Below are 27,516 nucleotides of genomic sequence, written 5' to 3'. Positions count from 1 at the left end.
GAATAGTGTTGATAACACACTGATGTTTTAGTTGTTGCTAAGTAATGTTTACACTGGTCAAGGACTTTTCAGGTTCCCATGCTCTGCCAGGTGCACAAGAAGCTGAGAGGGGGCACAGCCGGGACAGCTGACCCCAACTGCCCAAAGGGCTATTCCAGACCATATGGCGTCATGCCCAGTATATGAACTGGGGGAGTCGGCTGGGGAGCAGCGATCACTGCTCAGGGATGGGCTGGGCATCGGTCAGCAGGTGGTGAGCAATTGCATTGTGCATCACTTGTTTTGTACATTCTGTTATCGTTATTATTATTATTTTCTCTTCCTCTGCTGTCCTATTAAACTGTCTTTATCTCAACACATGGGTTTTACTTTTTTTCTGATTCTCTCCCCCATCCTACTGGGGGGGGTGGGGGAAGGTGAGCGAGGAGCTGTGTCGTGCTTAGTTGCTGACTGGGTTTAAACCATGACAGGGATGACACATCCTCTCCCTGAAGGACTAAATGATGACAGGCTAGAACTTATGCAAGAGTATCAATGTAGATATGAAAACAGGTATCCCAGACAACCTAAAGCAATTCATAGAAACAGGGATATGTACTCAACATTTCTAACCATTATACATATATAATGGGAGAAAGGCTAATAGTTAAAACAGAAGTGTTCATGATGCAGACTACAAAATAAAAGGGTCTTGGCCTTATTAGCACATGTGGGGAGAAAAGACTTAGGTAGTTTTTCCTTCTGAATTTGGAAAGAAAGATTGCACAAGCTTTACTTTATAAAGGATAAATAGGATCATTGTTTAAACAGAATAGCTTAAAAAGGCTATGTATGTAATGGGCTACAATACCTAATAAAATATTTCTGACTGTGACATAAAGGAGGATCTATGAAATTTGTGTCCAGAGTGGTTGTCATGGATCCATGTGTATCTCCTGGTGTTTCAATATGGATCTGTATGGAGTTGTAGTTCTTTTGGAGGCACAGAGGAAGAATTACGATGTAAGACACATTCCCTTTCTTATTTCCCTGAACAGAGGAATTTTTTCATGTTTCTGTATTTTTGGATGATGTATTCTACTGCTGCTTCTCTATCCGCCAGCACAGTCTCTATTTTACATTCCTGTGTAGTCTCTTTAACATTTTTTGGGGATGGCTTTTGTTCACAAGTTCATAAAGATGGGACAAATGGACTTCATTTTCCTTTTGTTTGTTATTTGGGGAGTACAAAGTCTAAAAGTCACAGTGATTGATTGGTTCCAGTCCAGGACTTCAAGGACATAGCTGGACTCTTCTCATAACAGCTGCCTAAGACTGGTGTAATGTTCACAGTGTCCTTTGTATCTAGCATTATTCATGTATTGAATCAAGCCAGAAATCAAATACATCGATTTTTAACATTGCTGTTAGCTGAATTACTTAGTCAAATCTGCAAGCAGCACTAGGTGTGTGTTAGGTGACTGTCATGCACAATTAGTTCACTTATGTAAATCTTTTCAGAAATATTGATTGTTTTCATGGTTGGCTTCATATAATTGCAAATCATTAGTAAGGTAGAAGAGAAAAATAGCTTAACAATCTGAAAATAAGATAAGCACGGATTCACTTTTTTCAGTTAGAAAAATTGCTTATCACTAGATTATTTAAAAATACATGAAACATTTTTCAGACACATACTTTTGAATTACCCTATCCAAGAAAGACAGTATCTCAGGTCAGAAGATAAGTAATAACCACCACGTACTTTTGCAGATTTTCTTCTGCCAATGACTTCTGAGTTGCTTTAAAATCATAAGTTTGAAAAGTTACCTAGCTTTAGGAGTAGTTACTGTTTCAACCTTTTGCACTCAAAAAAACCCACAAAAAAACCCCTGAAACCCCAAACTCCTGTGTTAAACTTTACTGTTTTATGGAAGACAATATAAAATCTACTTGTTACCTGTAACCTGAACTTTTTTGCAAGGTGGTGACCACGATCCCTTTCAGGACTGGCTACAGACATGTTAGTTCTGTCAAAAAAGTTACCACTTTGATAGCAAATCTGTATGATTTAATCTTCAAGCAGAACTTTTTGAAAACCTCTAGCACAAGCATAACTCTGACTCCCTGAAGTGGCAGATATGTTTTATTCAGCTCTCTCCATATAACGCAGATCTGCTCTGCAGTTCTAAACTTAGTCTACTTCTGTGCTGAAGATGCCACTTATTTTCAGGTTCTGCAATGTGGACAATGCCATCCTTTGTAAATATGTGAGGCAACAAAATTCCATTACGTTCAGAGAGAAAGCACTTAGAAGAAAATGTCACAAAAAGGATGCTTTCAAGAAACATCTTCATTTACAAAGAGTATAAAGACTATCCTTAACCTGGGCTATGGAATCCAAATAGAAATCCAGATTGCCTTTACAGCTCTGTTTTTAATATAGCCTCTTAAATACATTTGAATTTAATTGTTTTTCCATGGTTGTGCAACACAGCTGGGCTTTGCCAAGGGCACGTGTGTGGGATCGTTTAGAGCTACATGCAGCTGAGAAGGAGGTAGCAGCTTAGGTGTAGCTGGAGCGAGTGTAGTTCCAGATCCAAAATTGAAGGTAGGGCTGTGGGTAGGAAGAAGATTCAGACTCTGCAGGGTCACATGTTTTCTAGCCTTCAGAACATCCAGTGTGGGCTTGAGAAGAGCCTGTTGTGGTGTCTGGCAGGGAACTGGAAGATGGGGGCTAGTGGGAGAGCATACTTCAGTCCCATTGCTGTTTTTTTAAGTAAGTCTGTCCTCATTTGTAGAACTCTCTGTGAGAAGGACATAGCCTAGGGCTGTATTATTACTGAATTCAAATTAAAAAGAAAACTTTTAAGAATTGAGGAAAGCCTTTCTTCAGGAACCATGCTTCTAACTGTAATAAAGCAAGTATTTCATTTACCTGCTAGTATGTGAAGGAAACAGAAACAACCTTTTTTGTGTGTTCTTTCTGCATAATATATAGCTGATGCTTTTCCTAAAATACCTGAAGCACCCTGATACCAGGAGAATAGGCACTTTAAAATCTACTTACGATCCACAAATGAAGTGAACAGCATTCTGAATCTGCTTAGTCTACTGCCTTCATCTGCCCACATTCGTACCACACCTGTCCCAGTCTGCAGCGTGACATCATTTGCTACGGTGCTGCAAAACTTTGCCTTCAGGTTTTCAATAGAACTACTTCCATCATATACAGCAACAAAGTTTCTTTTGCATTCATTTGAATGCTCCATTTGATAGTCGAGAAATCGCAAATAAATCTGTTAGAAAAGAGAAATTAATGTCTCTAGGAAAAGTAATACAGAGGAAACAGTTGTCTGTGTTAGCAAATCTTGAATAAGATGTTTTGTCTCCTTACACATATGTGTAACTCTCAATTCACAACACTTTTAAACTTACATTTCCTCATTAAATGTCAATGTGGAGTATTCCTTGAAATTTGTCCGAAGTAGCTGTTTCACTTCTCCCCCCTCCCCAAAACAATCTTTACTTAATAATTTACTCTGATATATTTCCGCTCCCCTTGGAAAAAAAGTAAAAAGCAACACACTTGCTGAAGACAGCCCTAAGCAGCTCTGCTAAATGTGCAGTCTATTACTCTAGAAGAGATACAAGAAACAAATAAATGTGTTGAAAGAATTTTAATGGTATTTTGACTGTTCTCTTTCTTTCTTTTTAATTCATAAAAACAATGTTAAAATATAAGGGAAGGAGTCTAGTCAGAAAAGCTCTGAAGTAAAATAAGGAAATTAAAATTTCTTGCTTCAGAATGAAAGCTAATTACTGAATCAGAGCAGTGTTATGGAAGACATAAACCATGAAGTCAGAAGTAATTTGAATAAAAATGGAAGCAGGAGAAAAGTAAGCTGGCTATCTAAGAAGAGTTAATAAGTTTAAGCCAATCTTAATTCCTCCAAAAGCAGAAATCTAATCCAAGAGAAGGCAGCGTATGTGGTAGAGCATATGCAGCAAGGAAATTAGAAGACCAAGATGGCACTTGAAGAGCAAGCAAATAATTTATTTTGCTGGAGCAGGAAACTTATGCAAGATTGTAATTCAGCTAGAATTACATGAAAAGATTATAGGGCTTTTTAATCTCTTGAATGGTTCTATTGGAATTCTCAACATTATAGTGAAAGTTGAGACCTGTAACTAAGTCACCTAAGCATGCTGCAAAGTCCATCTTTAAACTTTAAAAATTCCTCAGATAGCCATTATTTTGACAGAGAAGAAATCTATCCATGTGGAGGCTGAGGTCTCCGGCTCCATGGGGGAAGAGGTGCTCCTCCTCTATCCATGTCTTCAGTATGTTCCTCAGATAAGCTTGGGTCTAGACTGTATGCATTTTGAGTACAGTTTACAAGTACCTCTCCGGCTGATACTATGGATGCTAAAGACCTTTTGCACAGTGTGGTTTTTCATGCATCTGCCTAATGACAAGAATCTCAAACTCTTGTTTAGTTTGTGAAACAGGGAAGACAGGGTAGGTAAATACCATGCCGGCTACTGCTATATTACCTATTTTTCTGCCCTTTTGCCATATCTCGCTTGTAACCTCACCTAGTGCCAAAGCCTTTTAAAACTGAATTTTAAAGAATTCACTAAAACAAAACCAAGCACCTTCGTGTGGGGAAAAAAAAAGATACTCCCCACAGACACTTAACAGGCTCTATTGAAAACATGGTAAAAGAGCACAGTAAAAGACAGGTGATGCTTGTACACCCTGGCTCTTCCTTTCCAGTGTCTTCCAGAGGCAGGTTGCCAGCACTGTCTCCCCTTGCACATTCCATGAAAAGGTGCAGCCTGTGCCATATTATCTCATGCTGCATCCCACTGTTTTGTGATTTTCAGTATATATTTTTTTTCCTTTTTTTTTTTTTCCCCCTGCTGTCTTTGTTAGATTTGCTACTGGAAATTCTCAGCTGCATTGAGAACGTGTCTTCCATTGATGTCTTATCTCACAAATATGGGTGTGAGTGCTAGTATTTGGGCTGAGAGATGGTATTTTCATTTAATGATTGTCTTTATATATCTGCTGTGAAATTACAATGGAAGCTAAAAATAAATTAGCATGCTTTTAGTAGAGCTATTCTGTGTATGAAAACAAAGGAATTATTCCATTAAAAGAGCTCAGCTCTGCCAAAGCTCCTTCTGGTTAGTGTGTTAGGCAAGTAAATATAAAAGGTCCTCACTCTTAGATTATATTGCTTATTCTAGTAATTTTCTGAAATCTGGAGGTAATTTATTAAATATCTGTTATGCAGATTTTAAAAATTCTTTCATTGCTGCAGTTGTGTCAGTTTTAAAAAATTATTTTTACTACAAAATCAAATTGAGGAAATTAAAAATGTCTATGCTTATTTTTATCTAGAGACTGCACCATATCAGATCTAATGGATTTTATCATCATAATTATGCCAGAATTGAAGCTTGAGAAACCACTGTCAGAATACTAAGAATTATTTTTCTGTAATGTTTTAACTGAATAATTTAGGATGATGATCTAATCTCAGGACTGACCCAACCATAACTCTGCCTTCTGGCAACATTCAGTAATATATTAAAATACTTAAGCGTAAAACCTGGTGCACTCAAGTGGCAATGTAGAGAGAAAATGATTTTATTATTGTTTCTGGAAGAACTGCCACTATTACTTAGACTAGTATAGGGCTCTTGGGAGTTGAGTCACTTCCTCAAAGGCTCAAATATATTAATGGAGTTTTAGTTTCTTTTTTGTCTTGTCCTCTTATTACCATCGGTTACGGTTGGACTTGATGATCTTAAAGGTCTTTTCCAACCTATATGATTCTGTGTGATTCTGTGATCTTTTAGGTTGCTGTTTTAGAACTAATTTGGAAGTTGGAGAATGAGGCTGGTTAGTTAACTATTAGGAGTGTATAAGAAGGGCATAGAGTAGGTTTGTCATCTTGGCAGCTACTGCTTAAAAATATTTTTTATTTTTTATGTACATGCAAGAAGTGGTATGTGCTTTAATATACATACAGAAGCAAAATTACAGATATGTATGCTATATGGAGAAAAAAATATGTATTCTTCAGTGCAACTCACAAGTAATTAACAAGTATATGATTCTGAAACATACAGCTGTTGGTTTTTTTAAACAGGCTATAGCTACTGTATTTTGGAATTATGAATATGATTTTATCCTTCTCTCTGTCCAATGATAAAGCTCAAGTTGTTTTTAATGAGTATAAGATAGTGGGGTTTTCATAAGCAGTCTCTAGTTCTGCAGGCACAATCATAAGTATCAGGTACCTAGGTAACTAATGCTGATTTTTGGCTCAAGCAGCTAATATGCCCCTTTAGAGCTTGGGCAGAAAAGCTCTAGCAAATTTTATTGTGGCACTTTAAGAGGGTGTGATCCTGTAGCTGTCAGAAGAGAAAGAGTGCTAATTCCTCAGCTGTTTCCAGGTAAAGCCTTTCATTTTAGCTCAGACTGCTGATGAAAGTGGGTTTTAAGGTGCTGGATTGTGAATTAGACTGGGGAGGAGCAGCTACGTGTTCTGTTGACTTTGAACAGAACCAAATTCTCCAATACAACCACTGGAGGCAAAATGTTAAACCATGGCAGCAAGATTTACTGGAATTTATCAAAGCTGTTAGCCAGCATTTTTGCCTGCAGTCTTCCAAGAAAACCAGAGTCCAAGTTGAATGCCCTTGAAAATTGTTGCTTAAACAGTTTTCAAAGTTACTTTGTATTTTAAGTTTCAAATAATAGGAAGACAACACTGTGGACTTGCTGTATAAGTTTAATTTCAGAAACAATCCTCTATCTGTATTTCCTAAGCCACTGATACATAATTCATTTCAGTGAAACTGAGACATTATGCAAATCACAGCTAGTGACTATTACCTGTTACTAATGGCTTGGAAACCCATTATATGCTGAATTATATGAATGAAACCCACCTTAGCATTTGGAGTAGCTTTAATTGTCCATATGCAGTCAACTGCTTGTCCCGGTTTTGTTTTTCCTTCTTGTTCTACTTGACTGGAACGTACTATTCCATCAGCTCCTGAGAGCTCAAATTGGCAGTCTAGGGAGAACATATACCTTGCTGTCAAATGCAATATGATATTAATTTAAAATTTCACGTATAAAGAAATTGTTACTGTAATACTAGACCTGGGATGGGATTTAAAATACCTCCTAGGTAAGTGAAGTCAGGATCTGTAATAGAAAGAAGTCATGAATCACAGGGACTATCAATGCTTGAGAATCACTTCAAGGTTTAGTATAATCTGAAGATTATGTCCATTTTTTATTATGTCACAATAAAAATTGTCAGAAAGTTTACTGAATCTATTGGAGGGTACAGAGACAATTTTTTTTTAGATGATAACATTATTCCACAAAGATTGACCTTATCTGAATAAGGTAATTCTATACTGACAGCTCAGATTTCCAGCATAACACCAAAAATTACTATTCGCTATTTTGTTCCTACATTACATTCTGAGTTTAACTATGCCAGTTTTCAGTGAAATCACTGGAGCTCCACAAGAGTACAGGGGATCTTTCTGTGTGCATCATTTTTATCAGATTGCTGTCTGTCTAGTTCTGAACAATTTGAAGTTTGGTAGAATATATCAACACTTCAAAATTGCTAATTGCTATTAATAAAGAATATAAAGAAGGACAGTTCAATACTAAAGATACTTTTTCCTTGGGTACCCATGCCTCCTCTGTTAGGCCAGGTAGCACAGTTCTAGACATTGTTTATGGAGGCAGAATTTCACCTTTATTGCTCCTCTGTCTTCTCTCTTCTAAATGTGACGTGTAGGTAGTGTATGTATCTGTAGTATATACTGTAGTAGTATACTATATGCATACTACTAGCAAGTTAAGAATATACTTTTTCATAACGGTTAACTGATGGTACTTGTCTTTACTGGGACTAAGGCTTGATTAAAAATGAGTCTGTAACGGGCTGGGATGTCCAAGGCTTACATTTGAGTGATCAGGTTAGTGTTTCCTCACAAATCAGCATAGAAACTTGCAAGATGCACCCATTCGCAGCTGTGGTATAGAAAATCGCCGCAGAAATCACACAAATCATAGTGTGTGTATGTGTGTGAAATGTTAGTCTACGCAAAGAAAGCACTAGTTCATGCAAAGGTGCATGCCTGTTTTGTACAAAATTCTTTTCCAAATTAAGTTCCAGAATTTGGCTCTTTTCTGTGGTCCTCTAAATGTTTTTCTGTGTAGGGAGCTTATCACTTCCCCTAAAATGCCTCAGTCCTGAGCTGAGGACTCGGTACAGCTGAGAAAATGCCTTCTTTGCCCTCCTCTGTTTTAGTTAGATATCTATGATCACTATATGCAAAATTCTGCAGAAGATTTTCAACCTTCTTTGTGAACTGATTTTTTTTATGAAGTGGGGGTGTACATGCATGTCCCCTTCCATTTTCACAATCCCAAAATATTTTACCACACTCTATGTAAACACAGAGGAAAGAAAAGGAAAGAAAAATATCAGTCCTTCAGTTGCTGCAATCTATTGTGAAAATAATATACAGTTTAAATGTGTATTTAAAGTTCCAGCCTGGAACTAGGCTAAGTTAGTTTTGTAAGTGATGTTAATGCAATGACTTTGGAAATGGACTTAGCAAAATGCATAAGTACTGTTCCTATGAAAACATTTTCGTATGTTATTCCCAGTGGTCTGGTCACCTTGTGAATCTGAAGTTTCCAAGTCTAAATCCCTAGCAAGGTATACAGTTCTATAAGCAGTAATGTACAATCATGTATAGTGTTTTCATGTGCTGTAGGGGTAAAGACGACATTAAAAAGTTAGGCCTGTATATACATTTATAGTAGTAGTAGAGCTGACATTTGTACACTTTCTTTTGTCCCAAAGGACAATAAAATGCTGATAACTACACGTATAGTATCTATGAGGTACAGCAGTCAAGCATTGCACAAGGACATCAGGTCAAATTTTCTTGTAAAAAGAATGCCCTGCCGGTTTTAAGTGGCCGCACAGAGCAGATGTATTTTTTGTTTGCCTAAAGGCACTGACAGCATATTATCCTCTCCTTCATACACTGTAAACTACACTGTACTTTGAGCAAAGAACAATTCTGTTGTCTGAGCCTGTGGTTTGAGGGAATCTAGTTATACTGAGAGCTAATGCTTGGACTGTATAGATATTTCCTCTGGCTTTTCCGAATGGAGATTTAAAATGTTTTGCATCTGGCTGGAAGTGCTATTGTAGATTTGCTTCAGGTGTTTTTGTCATACTGTCTTATATTCCTAGAAGATAGGCTGTTGAAAATGCCAGGTATTTGTCTACATAAACGCTCTTTCCATTACTACTACTGCTGAAACTGGTACAAGTTAGAGTAAAAGAGGGAAGTTGCTAAAGCCTTCAGCATGAACAAGATCAACTGACTTCTTCACTAGCAAACTATAGACCTGTAATTCCCTTCAGTCAATTTTCCAAAGTGGTTTGAATCAAGTATGCTGTAGGATTAGCAGGGCTGAGGCTGTAACTATCACATTGTCACTTTGCCTTCATGAGCACTTACGAAATACAGCTCTAGACTGCCAGTATAAACACATCCACAGAGTTCAATGGGAGCAGATGGTCATTAACTCAGAATTTTAGGCATCTTTACCTGGTATAAATGAGTACTTTGCTTGAAATCCCTTTCCTTCCAGCTCCTCATCAGAAGTAAACTTGATCCACATAAATCTCCCTGTTGATCTAATTAGTGCAGGACTTTTCAGACCACAGTAACGATTAATGAGAGGGGAGAAACCAAAAGGTCCATCTCGAACCTCCAGATGATCAAACCGACATTCAAATGAGGGTTCTATGTAATAAGGTTCATCAAAACTCAACTCAATTCTTTGTCGTGGAGCAGCTAGACATAAAAAATCGAGCAAAAGATTAAATTAAGATCTGTATAAAAAACACATGAAGACATGAAATAATGAAGAGGCAGGCCTCCAAAACAGCAAGATAAAAAAGAGACTGGAAACTTCTCAAAATACATCTGGCAATCTGCTACAAAAACTCAGATACACTGTAATAAAAATTTTAAAAATTATTATGTAGAAGATACCTTTTCATTGAATTTTATGCAATTTTTTTGCTTGCTGATCTTTATTGTTGAATATTCAGAAACGACATAAACTTAACGCAGCACATGTAACAGATTAACATATATGCAAAGGTATTCGCACAAGTTTTAATATTAAGGTATAAATTAAAACCAGTGTTCTGTGAAAGCAAAGTACATAACAAAGGACAAAACATTGAGGCATGCAGAAAAGAATGGAAAAGAAAAAAATACAAAGAACTATATTTCCTAATATAGTATAGCACTGGTATATTTCCTAAACATTAAGCCCAAATTTGTAGATCCTTTGGCAGGAGACATCTTTTATTAGAATATTCAGAGACGTGTAAATGCTTCACACATATTATATACAGGTGACTGCAGATGTTGGTAAGTCTGAACCAGTGACAGCCTAACATCAGGATTTGGATCAGACCCCTAAATCCTGATGAGGTGCAGCTATGGCTACTTTGTGACTGGACTTCCACATCTGTAGTTTGGAACCGTGACTTTATATTCTATGAATAGCTTCAGTGTTACCTGTTCTTGTCATCTATCAAGCTACACGAACTTTCTGATACTAATTGGTATCTGGAATGACAGCACTAAAGAATCGCATGTTGTCTGCTGCTTCTGAATGCAAACAGGATTTACTTACATGTCTCTCATACTCTGTTTAGACCTTATACCTTACTTATACATGAGTTAAAAACATTTGTAGCTGTTTGCACATATCGGCAGTGGTCTGCAGGAAGGACCATATATTAGCTAGAAACTGTGGAAGGCCTTTGTCTCACTCAGGTACCCATAATGTTTCTGCATAAGGACGGTGAGGACAGAGGCATGGAAACCAATTCTGTGCCCCATGGAAACTGCCTTGTGCAAAGGAGATCCAGCAATGGATCTGGTATGCCCAAACTCTGAAGCTGGACAGGATACCTGCTTTCTAGTGCCTTCGCTGGCAGGGAAGATGCAAAACTTCAGATGTGCATGCATACAAGCAAAAATGAGGGTGTCTATGAACCAGTACTATACTGTACAAATAAAAACTCACTGAAACATATTACTTGAAATATTTAAATTGATTGATATGAATCTGATGATTAAGCTGACTAATGTTTTTAGCTGACTTCAGTGGGTTTTGGATGCATTCCAGTAAGAGGAAAAAATAATTAGTGTGTCCCAAGTCTTGCAAGATAGTCTCCCTTTATCCAAGATATCCTCATCGGGATGTGGTTTTATTCTAGTTAATGAAATTTTTTTGTCCTCATCACATAATTTTAATAGTGACGTCAGCAGTGCTAACAAATCACCATATTTTTAGTACTGTACTATGGCAGTCAGATGTGTCTTTTTTAATAAAGGACAGCATAAAGATTTTCTACTTGTGAGACAGAATATAGTCTTCAACCATCTTCTGCAGTTTATTATTGGCAATATTGGAAGTGATATTAAGATAACAAGCTACAATTTTTATCTTAATAGTTCTGTGCCTTCATAGATTACAGTAGATCTGATGCTGCTTTTTCTGGCTCTGAGGGTATGTCTTATTCCATATAGCCAATTCCTGAATGTTTGCATTTTCTATTAATTTGTTATTATTACTTCTGAGAGCAAATTTAGCTTCTTGTTCAACCAAACGACTGCAGAATTTATTATATTACCAGTATGGCTATACAATACTTGACAGTATAGTAAAATGACACAGTTTTAACAGTTCAAGATTATCCATTTAACAGTAAGGTTACAACACAAAACAGAAATACAGCATGTACCTTCTAAGATATAGATGCACTCTTGATTTGGTGGGTACATGTTAGGGTAGTTTGGTGAAGCAAAATGTCCTCCATTACTTGTCCGTACCCAATTGTCACACTGAGTAGGAGGAATGCGATTCACTCCAATATTTTGCCCACCTTAAGCAAAAAAAAGTGATCAAATAAATTTCCCCTGCAAGCATGCAAATTCGATTTTGCAGAAGTAAAACACTGAACTGACATAATGCATATCCCATAAAAGAAGGAAGTAATTTATTTTGGTTGAAAACCCTCTTATATGCCACTTGTTAATATCTGGCTAGGAAAATCATATGTTTAATTTAGTGATGTGGTACATCCTAAAGAGATCACAGTTTTTGAATATCAAATATGTCCAGTAATCCTTGGGAAGGGAAGAGAGGGATTAATTTTTTTTATCCAAGTCAGTTTAGATTTTTTGGTGCTCTTCTTTCTAAGTCAAATAGTCACCATGGCTGCCAATACAGCAGCATTATTTTATGGCTTATGTCTTCTCCATTCCTGTGCAAACATAATCCAAAATATTTGTTTGCTTTTACTATTTTTGGCCCTGATTCCAGAGTATACTGAAGTACATGGCCCTTAGACTGAATATCTATTTACAATGATTTGTGGGAATACAGAACGCTTAGAATTAATTATAATATGTAAATACACTAAATACAGCAATAGTAGTTAATAAAATTACTAGCAATAGGTAGATTGCACTGGTAGCTAAAGGCCTCACTTAAGATCAAAGGTCATCTTCTGGGTGTACAGGGAAATATGATCCTTGACTGAGATAATGCAGTTTACGAAGCTAGTGCATCACGCTAGACCATTCGCAGGAGCTTTGTTAGTTCAGATTTCCTTATCCAAGGAGAAAGGAGTTGGGAATAGTATGATCTCTCTGACATTCTTCTTAAGTACCTTTAACCCTTCCCCTTGATATCAGCAGAACTGGAGAAAGTAAGACACAGGGTATGTGGTTTCTGCTAAATTTTTCCTAAACCTCACAGGGTGCTCTCATAATGTTATTTATATTTATGCAGCTTTTCTTTGCAGACCTTTGAGAGGGAGTCCATGCTGATACACGTCTTAGCTGCCTCCAGTAAATTACATCACCTTCCACTGGTATCTTGGCAGCTTTTTGATTTATGGAGGTGAAAACTTAGTCTCTCCTGCAGAAATTGTTCAAGGAAATTCTGTAGGTGTCAGTTCAAGGAATTCTTCTCTCCTATGTGTGGGTTAATCCCATATATGAGAAAATAAGGTTTGTGAAACTGATGCCTTCCCCGCTCAGCAGGCTTCAAAAATGTTTGTGGGTGGACTATTTGAAAAGCTTGTTCTCAGATACAGAAAACATGAATTCCCGTGGTGGTTTTTTTCCACCTCTAAGGTCTAAACCCACAGAATTTTAACTGGGTAAGTGAATGTCCATGTTCTTTGTGACTGGATGGCTTTGTTCAGTTGGAAAAAAAAATGCAGTAAATAGGGGGAAAATGGGAACTACTGCAATTCATATTGGTAATTCAAGAGCTATTAATATCTGAACACAAATACTTACTTTCACTTATACTGCTTAATTAAAAATTATAAAACTTACATTTTTTGAAAGAAAATCATCAAACCAAAATTGTACCTTGTGTCTTCTGTGCAATGGCAATCCCTTCCACTACAAGGATTGTTACTAGCAACACTGATGAGAGAAATTGGACAGGAAAAACATCAGTAATTCATCAAAATTATAGACCATTTTCTGCAGTCTTGATCCATGCAAATCCTAGAATCACTAACCAAAACAACTCAGAACACACAAAAATACGTAATTCATTTATGTGCTTTCTTAAAATTTCAACTTCAGAAAACCAGTGCAGTCTAAGTGCACTGTCAGTTCTTCTTCCAGGTTCCTCAGGAAAGCGTATATGAGAATAGCAATTTATTGTTTGAGGGGACTTTAAGAATATTTTCAAGCATTAAGAATAATTTGCAAGCATTTTATAAAATTAAATGGTATCTATCTTCTATATAACTTTTATATCCTGAAATGAGATGTTTCACTGCTATACTGAACCATATTTATCCTAAAACTCCATATGCGTAACGTGTACAAAAGACTTCTCCAGCTCCCAAGAAATTAATCAGGGCCACAGGAGACACTGCATGGTCTTATCCCTACATGGATTTCAGGAGCACTATAGAACTGTACTTCCAAGACTGGTTGTTGTGATGCTGCCACAATACCACTGATTTCTGCAAATGATGTATGTGGCAGTAGAAAGTGAGCAGATACAAGTTCTAACAATGGAGAGACTTACTCTGAGCAGTGACAACAGCTAGGATGTGGACGCTGTTAGGATATGCACTGTTGCAAGCACTCTGGTTTGCTGAAGTGTTGTGTTAGTCACAGGTGTTGGTACATGCTGGCATTTTCTACATTTGAATTTACTATATACTGGACCTGTTAAAGATCTTGTTACACTCTTTCTCCCAACCCTCTTTCTCCTTCCTTCCTTCCTTCCCTAAAAAGAAGCTGTCTAGATGGTTTTGCTTTTGGCCTTTCCCTTATATTTACATTTTTGTTGCACCCAATATGTCAGTCTGAACAGCACATATTAAAGATTCCATGTTCCACTATTCATCAACAGTTTTAAAGCAGGCTTAATATCCAGATTTTCCTAAAATGCTTTGTCTCCTCAAATTGTTAGGGATTACCAGGAAGGGAAAAGAGAATTAAATAGAGTATATAATTACGCCACTCTTCAAATCTTTCATTTGCTTCCATCTTGAGTATCTCTACAATTCTGGACACATATCTTAGAGAACTAGCTAAGTAGGCTAGGACTCTTTGCCCTGGACAGAAGCTGGCTGAGGGGAGACAGGATACAAGTTATAAAATCACGGGTGTTGTTGAGATGGTAAATAGAGAGCAACTACTTATTGTCTCTTCCAATTCAAGAACCAGGGGGTATCAGACAAAGCTAACAGGTGGCATGTTCAAAGTAAATGAAGATTATTTTATTTTATTTTATTTTATTTTATTTTATTATTTTTAATGCACATACTTCATAATGCATCCTTAAGGTAGAAAATTCTGTTTCAGAAACCCCTTAAGCCACAAGTTGTTGGAAGTCTCGATAATATTTGGGGCAAATATAATTTGCTCTACTTTTATACTCTTTCTGAGACCTCTGCTTTTCTATCTCTCTGAAAGAAGATACCAGGCTAGATGGACCTTTGATTTGACCTGGTATGGCCTTTCCCATGTTCTTAATCTACTTGTTAATACTAAGTCAGACAGGCATGACCTCATCACTGCAGGAAAAAAAATATTTCAGCAGGAATTGTATTGTCACATTCAAGAAGTTCATTTTAGTTTCCCTATTTTCCCCCCTAGTTGCTCAGGCCTTTTAGTGGCTCGTGCTGAAACGGCATTTTCTCTATCTGTGATTTTCCCTGTGTTGCTGTTAGACCTTCAGTCCTTCAGAGAGTTCCAGAGTGAGCATGCACTGTGAACTACGGTGATCCTGACTGAACTCATCTAGATGCTGCTGTAATGTTGGCACAGATATATTATCTTGGGGAAAGACAAAAGGAATCAAAGTCTGCCCCTGAAAGTGTCCATCTAGCATTTGTGTTTTATTATAGATGTTTCTGCTGCCCTTTCTTCTCTCTACCCATATTAAACCAGATAGTATATCATTATGAGACTTCCCTTACCAACAACCGCTTTTTCCCTTGTAAGTCACATTCACAACCGTGGGCATTCTAAAATACCAGACAGGTCTTGCAAACAAGTGTTATGTTCCTGAAAGCTTATTTGATTTTTAGGGATGCATTATGAGATAGTAGGTTAAGACTTAGGTAGTTTTGCAATTTCCATCTTTGCAATAATTCTGTATTTTCATCAGTATTAATATACTGAAAATATACTTCCTAACTGTCATTGTCCCAATACAAAGTATCAATCATTAATCATTGCTGACTCACCCTAGATTGAAAATTCATCCTTCAGAAGAAAGTATCTAGTACCCATTACTGGTCTTCAAGTTATGGATGTTCAATAAAATAAACAAATATCCCATCTTTATTAACATATGATTGACATTAGTTTTCAGATATTTTTTAGTTTTTAGTATTTCTTATATAGATGCTGCTATTTCAAAATTATTTGCAGTTTATTTTTGTGGCTTCTATGTTTAAACTGTGCACTCAAAGATCTGAGTTTAAGTGCATGAACTTGTAACGCATTTGTACTCCTGAGATCGCTTGTCCCTAACAGAGAATCTTGATAGTGGTTATAAAGTTGTCTGTGTATTTTCTTTGGTTTTTTCTACCCTGGTTTTGGAGCAACACTTCCAAGTTGGCTTTTGTCATTAAAGTAAATGCAATTTCCACAATCCTATATAAATCATGTGTCAGTACGTTCTTCTATTGAATTAACCTTTCTTAAAGATGTGCTACGCCCACCCTCTATTTTGCAAGGACACAGCAATCTCTCTATAACTTGTTGTGCTGCTTCTTAAAATGTGAAATGGGCTTTGTCTTTTTTTCTTAAAGCAAACAGGCACAGAAATATGAGTAAGATAAATACTTTCGTGACTGACAAAATTAATGCAGTCACTTTCAAGTAACAGTGGGAAATCTGGGGGTTTGTTCTTTTTTTTTTTTTTTTTTGGTACAGCTATCTACTATGGCTAACACTGTTACAGTATACTTTTTTTTCTTCTTTTTCACCTTGAAAATATCAGTAAGCATCTATGTTTATTTCAGTGATTGTTCTCTCTTGTACAGATAGAGACAACATAAGAATAGATGTTCAGTTACGGAACCAGTGATTTCCCTTCTTGAAATGATGCAGATACAGAAAGAAGCTTCCTAAAAGGACTTCAGAAAATCTGACTGGCTTTCACTAAAGCCTGTGCCATTTCTATTAATAGTCCGGAGCTGTGTATGCGTGTGTAAGTGCAAAAGAACAGTGCATGTTTCCTGCAGAACAGCATGGATATGCAGGCAATTACAGAAGATAAACGGGCTGAATATTTGTCTTACTGTCTTCCTTTTGTCATGTTATATGGATGAGTGGATATAGTAAGTATGGGCCACCTTCTCTTTGTTCCCTGCCCTTTTCATCTTCTTCATTTTTAATTTCTTCCACCTCTTGCCTTTCCGTGGCAATGCCTATCCTTCTCATGCTCTCAACAACCCTTAAGATGTATTCAAAGCAGCCTAGGAAGCAAATGTTTAAGGGCCTTCCTTTGCCATTACTTTTATCCTGGGTGATAGTAAGATAAAGAAAAGAGGTGTCTTTGACTAATACTCTGTATGTGTGCTGTCCTTATCTCTGTGACATTGCTAGCAAAAAGGTGGAGAGAGGACTTTTATCTGTTTTTCCTGAGAGTGCTGGGCAGGGATGCCTGAGGTAGTATTGCCTTAAACTGCATACATTTACATGACACAGTATAATGTAGGATAGCAAACAGGAGGTTTTTGGTTGAAAACAAGGCCTATCAATGTTCAGGATGAAAGGAAAGGAAAGAAGGAAAAAAAAAAAAGGATATTTTTAGACCTTTTAGACTGCTTCCATTAACCCATTTTTGTGTGCATTTTAAAAACAACAAAGCAATCACTTGGTGTCCTAAATCCATACCACTTCCTGGAAAAATATTTTCAAATCTCAAAGACTAATTTGGACCATACAAGTCAGTAAGAAGGAAGGAAGATGTCTAGAGAAGAGACAGATCCTGTAGGATGGTGCAGGGGAGAGCTAGTGCTGAACCAGTGTCCTGATACAGCCTGTGGGGACACAGACACGGCAATTAGAACAGACATGAGATACCGAACTACTTCACTAAAAGTCTTGTAGCACTTTCAGAAGGATGAAGAATGATCTTGTTATTTCTGATAAATTGAAATTCAAATAGTTATAATGCACATGAACTTGCAATGGGACACAGTATTCCTCTGTTCCTTCTTTTTTCCTCTTTTAAAGTTTATTACATATCACTGTGACATGACTGTTCTTCAGTGTGGATGAAAGATAACTCTAGACTTAGCTCCGTATTCTATTATGGTACAGGAAGCAGAAGTAGTAAGTATCTAAAAATGCCACTTGAACATGACTTGCTAATGTAGGCAACAGCACAAACAGTGCAGGACTGCATGACTGCATTGAATATCAAAGGGACAGAAGGGTGGGTTTGATTGTTTCGTTTTTAATGGAGGAGTGTGGTGAGAATTCTACTAGAGGACACTGAAATATGGGAGACTGACCTTATAAACTTAGAGATATTTAGTTGCTAAATACAATAGAGGTTAGTGCTTCTGCACCTTATATTGAGCTTCTACTTCATGACATGTACACTGTAGAAGAGGCTATCATTAAGCCAAGAGCAGCATAGCCACTGAGGCAGACAGATTAAGAGGGGCTTCTTTTATTCATGAATCTGGTATTTGCTACAGACTTTTATTCGACAAATTATATGGTGCATACTTTTGTATCACCATTTAAAGATCTGACAGTTTTTACCTGTGTGAACATTAACTAGAAATAAAGAAAAAACAGCAAGCTTCTGTCTCTGTTTTTAAAAGAATTGATTTTTCATTTTCTTCACTTCTTTGCATGAAATATTTTAGATCACATAGTCTGCAGACAGCTGTATAATTTTTTAAGACCGAAGACACTAACCATACATTGCAAATTCTTATTACTATTCTGTGGTTGAAATAGGCTTATGGAATAATATAAAAGAATCCCCTGAACTGGTGTAATAAGCTATGCATTGTTTCCAGGAGTCAAGATTTTCTTTGCTGGCATTTCTTAAAATTCTCTAAAATGACTCTAAGCTGCAAAAAAAAGGTGTTAATTTGTGTATTGAAGTATATAGAGAGAGATTCACAAATGAGTGGCTCCTATTTCTCTTCAAAAATGAGAATAATATAGTTAGTTTTATAGTAAAAGGGTGCTTAACGCAATATTGAGAAATCAGTGTGTTGCTTAGAAAAACAAGTGCTTTAAGGCTGCAAATCTGACACGTGCTTGTACTTTCTGGCAAGATGCATTCTTCAGATTTCATGGGATACAGTACTGCTCTGAGCTCCCTATGGTATGTCTTTGCTCTGCTTTTTCTGCATGCTCTAGGGATCTTCACATATAGAGAAAACAGACTAGATTTGCTGTGTGGCTCTGAGAGCAGTGTCTGTCTTCAGTGATGACAGTGGGGGATCTATGCATGCAGGGCAAGCTGAATATCAAACTGGGGAGCAGTCATGCACAACTGAGAAACAGAGTGAAAAATTCCACCAATTTTTTAAATAAAGACTTAATCATTTAGAGTATTACACATTCTTAGTATAGTGGTAGTCAGAATCCTAGGGATAAAGACGACAGACATTGCTTAAAGCAGGATTCACTGTTTTATCTCTGTGCTGTACTCCCTGGATTAGGCAGCACCTTGTATACATATAGTCCAAATAGACAGTAATTGGCAACACACAGGTAATGCGTGTTAGAAAATCTTGCCAGGGTGCCTGCTTCTTTCTGGCAGATACAGCCTAGAGTAACAAATGCTTGATCTTAATTATATACTGTGTTTTGCCTTATGGGAATGAATCCTTTTCTGTGTACTATTCTTAAACCTAGCTTCTAGTTTGCCCTGTGTGATAAAATTAATGTTACTTTCAGTAACTGCTAATCACAGAATCCCAGCTTTTACATCCATTTGTTTTCCCACATATGTCTAAACATTAATGTTAGCTATTAATGTGGTAGGGACATTTGTGATGTCATATCCTATCTTATTCTCTGGCCAAGATTACATATACAACATAAATTACTTATATGTGTTTTGGTTGCTTTTAAGGACTCTGATCAAGTGTAGGGTCCCATGATGTTAGATACTGCACAAATTCAAAGCGATTGACCGGTCTTCTTGTAAAGAACATTTGCAATTTAGACAGACAAGGTAAAGTGGGGGAAGGAAAACAGACACTCCAGATTTTATGTAATCCTGTGTGGATGGTCACCTCCCTTTCTTTCAGAAAGCTAATTAAGTGCATTTCTGATTCAAGCCATTTTTAGCTCAGAAACACAAACTGTAAATTCCAGGGAATGAGATTTCTCTCTCTCTTTCTAGCATTTGGTGACATTTGCTAATTGATAAAAGGAATACTGGATTGCATCTGTTGCTGCTTTTTTAGGCAAACAATTCTATTGCTGAGGGTGAAAACACAGCAGTTTTCGAATCCCACATGCTCTTAGAATTCATAGACTGTATATATTCCCTAATCTCTTGTGGTCTCAACAGGACATTTGCAGATTGGTAAAATGAGTATCACAGAGCAGTTAAGGTGGCTGCCTATAACTTAGCCTATTAACAGCTCCAGTGATTTCCTCATGTTGGAATATACTGCAGGATCACCACAGAATAAAGGAACAGAGATGAAGGTGTGCATCAGGCAAGACATATTTTAGCTGTAAGTCTCACCCAGAGCATGCTAGTGGAGCTGCCAACCCATCTTTAATCCTCACAAAAGCTTGATAGCAGAAGTGGGCTTCACCAGCTATTAACAGTGACTCTAGCGCCTTTCTAAGATCCAGATCTTGTTAGCCATTAGCATGCCAGCAGGATATCTGAATGCACTCAGGTCTATTCTCAGATATAACAGTTTCATCTCACTCCAGCTGTTTCCAGTAGGGATTCCTCTCTTTAAATTGCCAAAGAACAAATTGGGAGTCCGTATCGCTGCAGAGAAACCAGGTTAACTGGTTCAGGAAGTAAATGCAGTTCTCCCACGTCCCTTTGATCAAAATCATGTGCAGAACAATTCATGCTTGGATGGACTGACAGAGTCCCCTCCAGGTTTGCTCAAAACATTTAACTTTTCTGATCCCTTCCTCCATTAGAAATGTATAAGCAGCTGTGGGCTGCTTCATTTTACCAGTTGCTCCACATCCTGTTACTTATAATCCTGGGTATGTCTGCCAGCAAAACTTCTGCCAGAAGAATTATATCTTTCATTTTTAAAATAGAAGCTTTCCTTTTTATATGGAGGAACTTTTTTCATCTCCAAGCTGTGTGCAGCAAGAGACTGATGAGAAGGCTGCATGTGCAAACCATGTTGATGAGGGGTTCCAAAAACCTTATTAAAATATATACACTGACTTAAAGTTCAGATGGTTTCCCTGTAGCTGACAGAACTGATCCTGCTGTACATGACTATTCTGAATAAATCTTTCCCAGAGATTACTTATTCCTAGAACACTTGGATAGTGATACTTTTGACTTCAAAACAGATCAGATTGTACCAAACTTCTTCCTCTCTTGTTCTTTATTATCAATATAATGTATTTTTCAATGGGAATCTTTTCAGGAATGTCTATGATGGAATTACTATTAAAAGTTCTGCTGTCTTCTGTCATGTCTGACAACAATTTGTGTACAGAGTATAAATTAATATATTTTTCTAGCTCCTCACTCTCAGTCCCTTAAAAAGAGACTTCTCTGTGTTCATGGATTTTATTGTATGGTAAAGAAGGAAGTTTTGTGAAATGTATTGTTGACGTATGCTGCATAGTGGGTCAGCTTTGTAGTAACAGAAAATGGGGTGAAGCACAAAGACAAGCCCAAAGAAATGTGGAATTTTTTCAGGAAAAGTTACCTGCTGATTTTTTGTTGAAAAATTTATACTCCCCCACCCCAATCACTTGCAGTATTTGAGGTGGCAGTTGTCAGTCATATATCAATAGAGATAGCAAGCTATTTAAGTTGTCCAAGACTGTAAGTGCTTCATTAATTAAAAAACAAATTGGAGTATATAAGGCAGAAAAGCAGCAAGCTTGTTTGCAGTGCTAGAACCCCAACTGTATCCAAGACACTATAACTGAGATTTTGCTTCAGTCCAGATAAGCATGTCCATCACTACATGTGTAACCTGTTTTGTATGTAAACAACATGTACAAGAGTAAGTGCAATTTCTGGTATAATTGCAGATGTTTACCAGCTCTCTTCACCAGTCCTGCAATGAATTATGTTGTGAATTTCTGACAGGTTCATAAATGATGAATAGCTTATAAAGTTTCACTTTGGGGTAATTTTTTCTGTCTAACATCTCTCCATGAATTAAACCTTAGGGAAGGTGGTAAAAATCTTAGCTTTTTCATTAGATAAGGATACATAATTTAATAGCTCCTTTCGCTTCAATCCAGTGTTATTCTGTACTCCGGCTACAACTATATACCTGATTTATACACAGAACTTCTCTATTAATAGCAATGTAATTATAACCAATTTGTTCTGTAAAAATTTTAGCGGTCGTTGTCAACTACGTCTGAGGAAAACAAGGGAGTTAATGTTTTTGAAGTTATGCTACTCTGGGAGTGGTGCATTTTGGATATTGTTTGTATATGTATTAATAGCAAGGCATAATACATACCACCAAATTCTTTCCTTGTTTATAACACAGCAGCTTTTTGAATCCTATTCTACAGTTATTGCAGTTACTTCTGCTTAACTGCTTAGCGGTGCAAGCTGTTTGGACCTTAGCTTTTTTGAGTGCAGCAGAAAAGGTTGCAAGTAGATCCTGTTTTTAAGTAAAAAATGCAGTTCTGACTTATGCTTGATACTGCTTTCCTTAGGCCCACTGTAGCCTCTACTGTCAGTACTTTGCTTTTGGTTTCAGTGGACAAATCATGAAATCATTAACAGATTTTTAAATTCGCTTTTTTCTCTGCTTGTTTTCAGCTTTTTGGGCCATCGTTACACCTTTTGATTTAGGAAACAGGAGGCCATAATTCCTATCTTTTGTGTGGAAGGAAGCATTACTTCCCAACACTACTTGTTTGTGAGAAATTAGCTGTTAAAATCATGCCAAAATGCAAATGAGGGGGCTGAGCAGAATGGCAGGAAGTTAATCATAGTACTCCACATTCTTGCAACCTGCCAGAGTTGGAAATAGTTCTGTTGTTCATTGGAAGGCTGGGAATGTCGATTTTCCAGAAGTAGCAGTCATTTGTTCTAGCCCTGGCTGCTTGTTGAATTATCAGGACAGAAACTACAGAATTATCTTTTTGGCCTTTTAACTGAATCCAGTATAATAACTGAAATATTCCAAAATTAATGTACATCAGGATTTAACTTGGGGTTTGTGGGTTTTTTTAACAAAATAATAGCATATGTAAATGAAAGAGGGAGCGTATTTGAAGAATGGGATCAAGCTCTTAGCAAACACATTTTGGGGGAATAGCAGATGAGAGGAAATTCAAGACAGATATATTTACTTCCAAAGCATAACAGGAACATGGCTTTATTAAGAAAGCTGCTGCTTTTCTCTCTTATGAAGTAGAGGGTTACAATGCTTTATTGTGGTAGAGCAGTTGCATTGTGCAAGCTGTGCTAGGATTTAAGAATTATTCTAGTGTGTTTAAAATCTCATTGAGAACTGAAGATGGGAGGAAAAGGCTTTGTCTTTCAACAACCAAAATGCAGTGAGCACCTTGGCCTGCAAGAGGTTACACACACCACTGAGAAAGCAGGCGGGCATTGGCTGGGCTCCACTTTAGCAAAACCTGCAGCTATTGCAACCTTAGTGCTGTCGTGGGCCACCGCCGCTTCCACGCAGCACTATTGGCTGGTAGGTCTGGATGAGAGCAAATAATCAATGTAAGATGATGGATTCAGGATGAGACTTTTAAAAGTTTTGTTGAACACTACGGATAGAGGCAATAAGAATTACATTAAGATGTTTATTTAAATCAGCCCTTATTATTGATAGCTGGGAAGAACATAGAGTAGTTCTGAACATGCGTAATAGAAGAAATTTGAATTGCCACAAAGTGAGTATGACGGGCTCTCTTCTGCCCTGAGGTATACAGCCAAAAAATACAACGTTTGTGGATGACAGAAATGGATATATGCATTCCATGTTAAGGACAGAAGATTAAACTGTTTCTAAGTATTATTAAAAGATATAGGACTTTTCACAATATACTGAGCTTCATGGTACTTCACATATGGTTTCACAGGACTCTCCCAGTTCTGCACACAAAGCTATTTGTATGGAGAGAAAAAAATTACTACCACTGTAGGTAGAGCTTCCATGCAGAATTTAAGATGCAACTTGTAAAATACAGAGGCTTACTTTGAATCCTATTCCCAACAGTTTCCTTCTGGCATTAAATCTATGTGTCTATTTATAGGAATCTTTTTTTTCTTTCTCATTACATGTAATAATCGGACTATATGAAGACTTCTAGTGAAGAAAAGATAAAAGGGAGTGTATGATGCTAAGTAATGATAGGTTGTTTCTGTAGTCAGGGCAAGTGATGCATTTAGAATGCTAACAGCTTATTGACTAATGGCTTTGTGCAATTTATAGATTATGAATAATACAAAAAATCCCTGTAGAAGGACTTTTTACCTGGACATTAGTGTGATTATAAAAGATTGGCATGAGGTCTGTTCAGGAGAAAACCTGTACCGTCAAATTTGCAGCAATCCTGTATTTCTGAAATGTAATTAAATCTGCCTATGTAGAAGGTAATTAAGAAGTAGAAATGTCAGTTTTATTTTATGGTTGGTTTATAGTGGTTTATGGTATTTAACTATGTTACTTAAAGAGGAAGTAGAAAAAAAAAATCTAAATGCCTTTTCTCCCCCATGTAAGCCTTATGTTCCTATGTTATTTAAACTCAGCGGATGGTTAACACCTATACTATTGAGAGCAAGTATCTTCTGTCTCCCAATTATTATGCCAATAAATGACAAATATTTCTTTAAACCCTCAAGACATCTGTCCTTCAGGCCAGGAACATGGGATTTTATGGGCCATGGAAACATGCTGGATTTAAAACAGACTTCTTTACAACTTTCATACCGTGGGAGGGCATCAATGCATACCAGAAACAGTTCTCCACTCTGCAGTAATGCCCTGTTGGCTTCAATAATGCAAGCAGATGCTCCAAAATTTCCTAATGGAATAATTTAATAAAAAAAAAATCCCTGATGGTTCAAGTCTGCTATTGCTAAAGAAGATACAGAATGCTAGAAATAATCTCTGGAGGCACAAGGTTAACTGCCATATCTAGCTTTATTTTCTAAGAGAAAACCCTCGCCCGTTGTCGAGCTGTATAAATAATACCACAGACAAAGAAATGCTAGGATGAGGAGCCTTCCTCAGCTGTTTACCTCTGAACCTAAAGAAGTTAGAAACAAGATTTAAAAGCCTCAAGCGGAAGAGAAGCACAGGTGAATACCGGTCAGGCAGTAGCTTGTGACTCAGGTGACTGATTTTGTGAAAACCTTGCTGAAAACAGATCTTGCTCCCGACACCAAGTATGATAACCTGATCGCTGTTTAGGCATCTCGTTAGGAGAGTGCAGAAAGAGTATTTTTACTGTGAAAAGACGGGAGCATAGGAAGCTCTCGGTGTGTCTCGGGAATATACGGGGCACTGGGGCAGGGTCGCTGCCATGGTGACCCGCCTTTCTGCAGGCTGGGACCCCCCGAACCGAGGTGCCAAGGTGCTCCCGCCGCCCGCCCGCGCCCGGCGGGGAAGGGAGCAGCCCGGGATGGCTGCGGGCTCCCGGCCCGCCACGGCCCCGCGCTGGGCTCCCGGCAGCGTCCGTCCTGCAGCCCCGAGCCGCCGCCGGCACGGCAGCGCCAGCTTTCGCGAGGAGCGGAGGCAGGGCGGGGGACCCGCCAGCCGCTCAGCGGGGCAGCGTAGGCAGGCGGCAGCTGCCCGGGAGCGCAGCCCCGGGAGCAGCCCCCGTGCCCCTCGCACGAAAGTTTCCGCTGGCGGTGGGAGGCGGCCGGGGCCGAGCGGGGGCCGCACGGGGCAGCCGAAGGGGCGGGCGCCCCCGGGGGTACCGCGGTCTCCCCTCCGGCGGGGCGCGGGCAGCCTCTCCCGCGGAGAGCGCCGTGTCGCCCGCGGCTCCTACCTTCCAGCACCGAGCAGAGTTTGTGCAGGGCCATTGTCTCCCGGCGGGCCGCGGCGGCGACTCCGCGGCGGCGGCGATCAGCGGCGCTCCATGGCCGCGGCCGGGCGCGGCGGCGGCCCCCCGCGAGGGCGCTGTGGCCCGCGGCTACGGCTCGGCCGGCCCCCGCCCGCCCGCGGCCATGCCCGGCGCCCCCGCGCGGGGCGCGCTCAGCCTCCGCCGCCCGAGCCCCGAGCCTCCGCCGCCGCTGTGCTCAGTCCCATCTAGAGTGGGGCGCGGCGGGCTCCGTCGGGGCTGGCCTGCCCGGGGGGCGGGGAGCGGGGGTCGGGGGCGGGGGGGCTCCCCCTAGGGCGGTCTGAGCGCAGCCCGGCAGCTCCCAGCCCGACTGAAGCGGCTGCCGGCAAATGAAGCTCATTTAAGATGTGAGGGGTGTTTGCCTGGATGAGCCGCTTGTACGCATGTGCCCGCCCCCCACGGAGCCCCGCAAGCAGCCACAGCCGCAGCCGGCGGGGCCGCGGTGCTCCTCCCGCCCGGCCGGGCACCGAGCGGGGGTGGCGGCTGTAGCTGCGGGGCAGCAGCCGTCCTCGCCCCGTCCCTACAGGGAGCTGGCAGCGGCCCCGTTGAGGCACCCCGCTTCGGTCCCCCGCCGCGCATCGTGCCCCAGGCCCCGTCCTGCCCGCCCGTCTGCTGGGATTTGCCCGTCTGCGGAGACGGGCCCGGCGGTGCTGGCCGCCAGGAGCGCGTCCGCGGCGACCAGGGCGGAGCGGGCGAGACGTGCGGCCTCTCTCCAGGAGGAGGTGGCTCGGGTGAACCTGAATCCCGGCTGCCCGCCTTTGTTTGGGATCTGAGTGAGGTCCCGGTGGGGTAAAAGGGAGCCGGTCCTCCCCTTCGTCTTCTGTTCCTCCCCTTTCCCCCCCTCACTCGTGGCAGAGAGCCCGTGCGGCTCCAGTCGTGCGGCGTGCCCAGCTGCCTGGCGGGCTGCAGCGTGCTGCCTGCAGCTCAGGCGCCGGGAAGAGCCCATCACACGCTATTGTGCGGCTGTTGTCTGACAAGAGTGACAGCTAAAATGGAGCTATTACTTTACAAGAAGTTAATAAAAAGGCGCACTTAGCCTGCTGCCTGCCCTGGCTCCCATCCCTCTGGTTATCCATCACATCGGGTTAGCGTGTGAGGGGAGATGTTACTTAGCGAAAGGGCCCGAGGTGGGGCAGGTGGCGATGGCGGAGGAAGGGGTGACTGTCACCGCCGGGAGAAGGGCTTTCCGCCGGGCGGGGCGGGGCGGGAGGCTCCCGGCCAGCAGATCCCCGCGCAGGGGCTACCCGTGGCGGCGGGGCTCCGCGTCCTCCCGGACGCCTCCGAGCTGGCGATGGAGGTGTGTAACGGCGAGAGCCGCTGCTGTTCCGGACAGCCGAGACCATGGCCGCGAAAGGTTGCCGTACCGATAGGCTACGTGTAAAATTATAGCAACACATGTAAGTCCATTAGAGATTTTTTCAAATCTCCCGTAGGCATCCCGGGTTGAAGTACTTCGGGGTATTTCACATAGGATGTCTTTTCCCTAGAATTGCCGATTAGGCGAGGCTGAGAGCTTTTGCTCAGAATGCCGAAGTATTGAAACAAGATGTTTGGATCTGCGCGCCGAGCGTGTTGCAAAGCTTTGCGCAGCGGGCAGGAGCGGTCCGAGCCCTCCCGGCCCGTCCA

At 39.9% G+C, this 27,516-nt stretch overlaps 1 protein-coding gene across 5 annotated transcripts in view; it reads right to left on the bottom strand.

Moving 5' to 3' along the window:
- NETO2 (neuropilin and tolloid like 2) overlaps positions 1 to 26,224 on the bottom strand; it is a 37,420-nt gene extending 11,196 nt beyond the window's left edge. The window contains exons 1-7 of one of the 5 annotated variants that reach the window (XM_072873446.1): positions 25,819 to 26,224; positions 13,525 to 13,581; positions 11,883 to 12,023; positions 9,661 to 9,909; positions 7,166 to 7,210; positions 6,949 to 7,076; positions 3,050 to 3,278 (exon numbers count right to left, since the gene is read on the bottom strand). In XM_072873446.1, coding sequence (XP_072729547.1) covers positions 3,050 to 3,278; positions 6,949 to 7,076; positions 7,166 to 7,210; positions 9,661 to 9,909; positions 11,883 to 12,023; positions 13,525 to 13,581; positions 25,819 to 25,852 — 883 coding nt within the window. In that variant the 5' untranslated portion in view covers positions 25,853 to 26,224. Of the gene's footprint in view, positions 1 to 3,049; positions 3,279 to 6,948; positions 7,098 to 7,165; positions 7,211 to 9,660; positions 9,910 to 11,882; positions 12,024 to 13,524; positions 13,582 to 25,818 lie in introns of all 5 variants that reach the window. The other 4 variants (XM_072873443.1, XM_072873444.1, XM_072873441.1 and 1 more) reach the window with 4 other exon arrangements.
- Between the last annotated feature and the right edge of the window lie 1,292 nt (positions 26,225 to 27,516).

Source organism: Ciconia boyciana, chromosome 9, assembly GCF_034638445.1.
Source record: "Ciconia boyciana chromosome 9, ASM3463844v1, whole genome shotgun sequence".
In the NCBI taxonomy this organism is placed as follows: domain Eukaryota; kingdom Metazoa; phylum Chordata; class Aves; order Ciconiiformes; family Ciconiidae; genus Ciconia; species Ciconia boyciana.
Note: the sequence above shows the minus strand (reverse complement) of the source record. Positions and strands in the feature narration are given on the sequence as shown.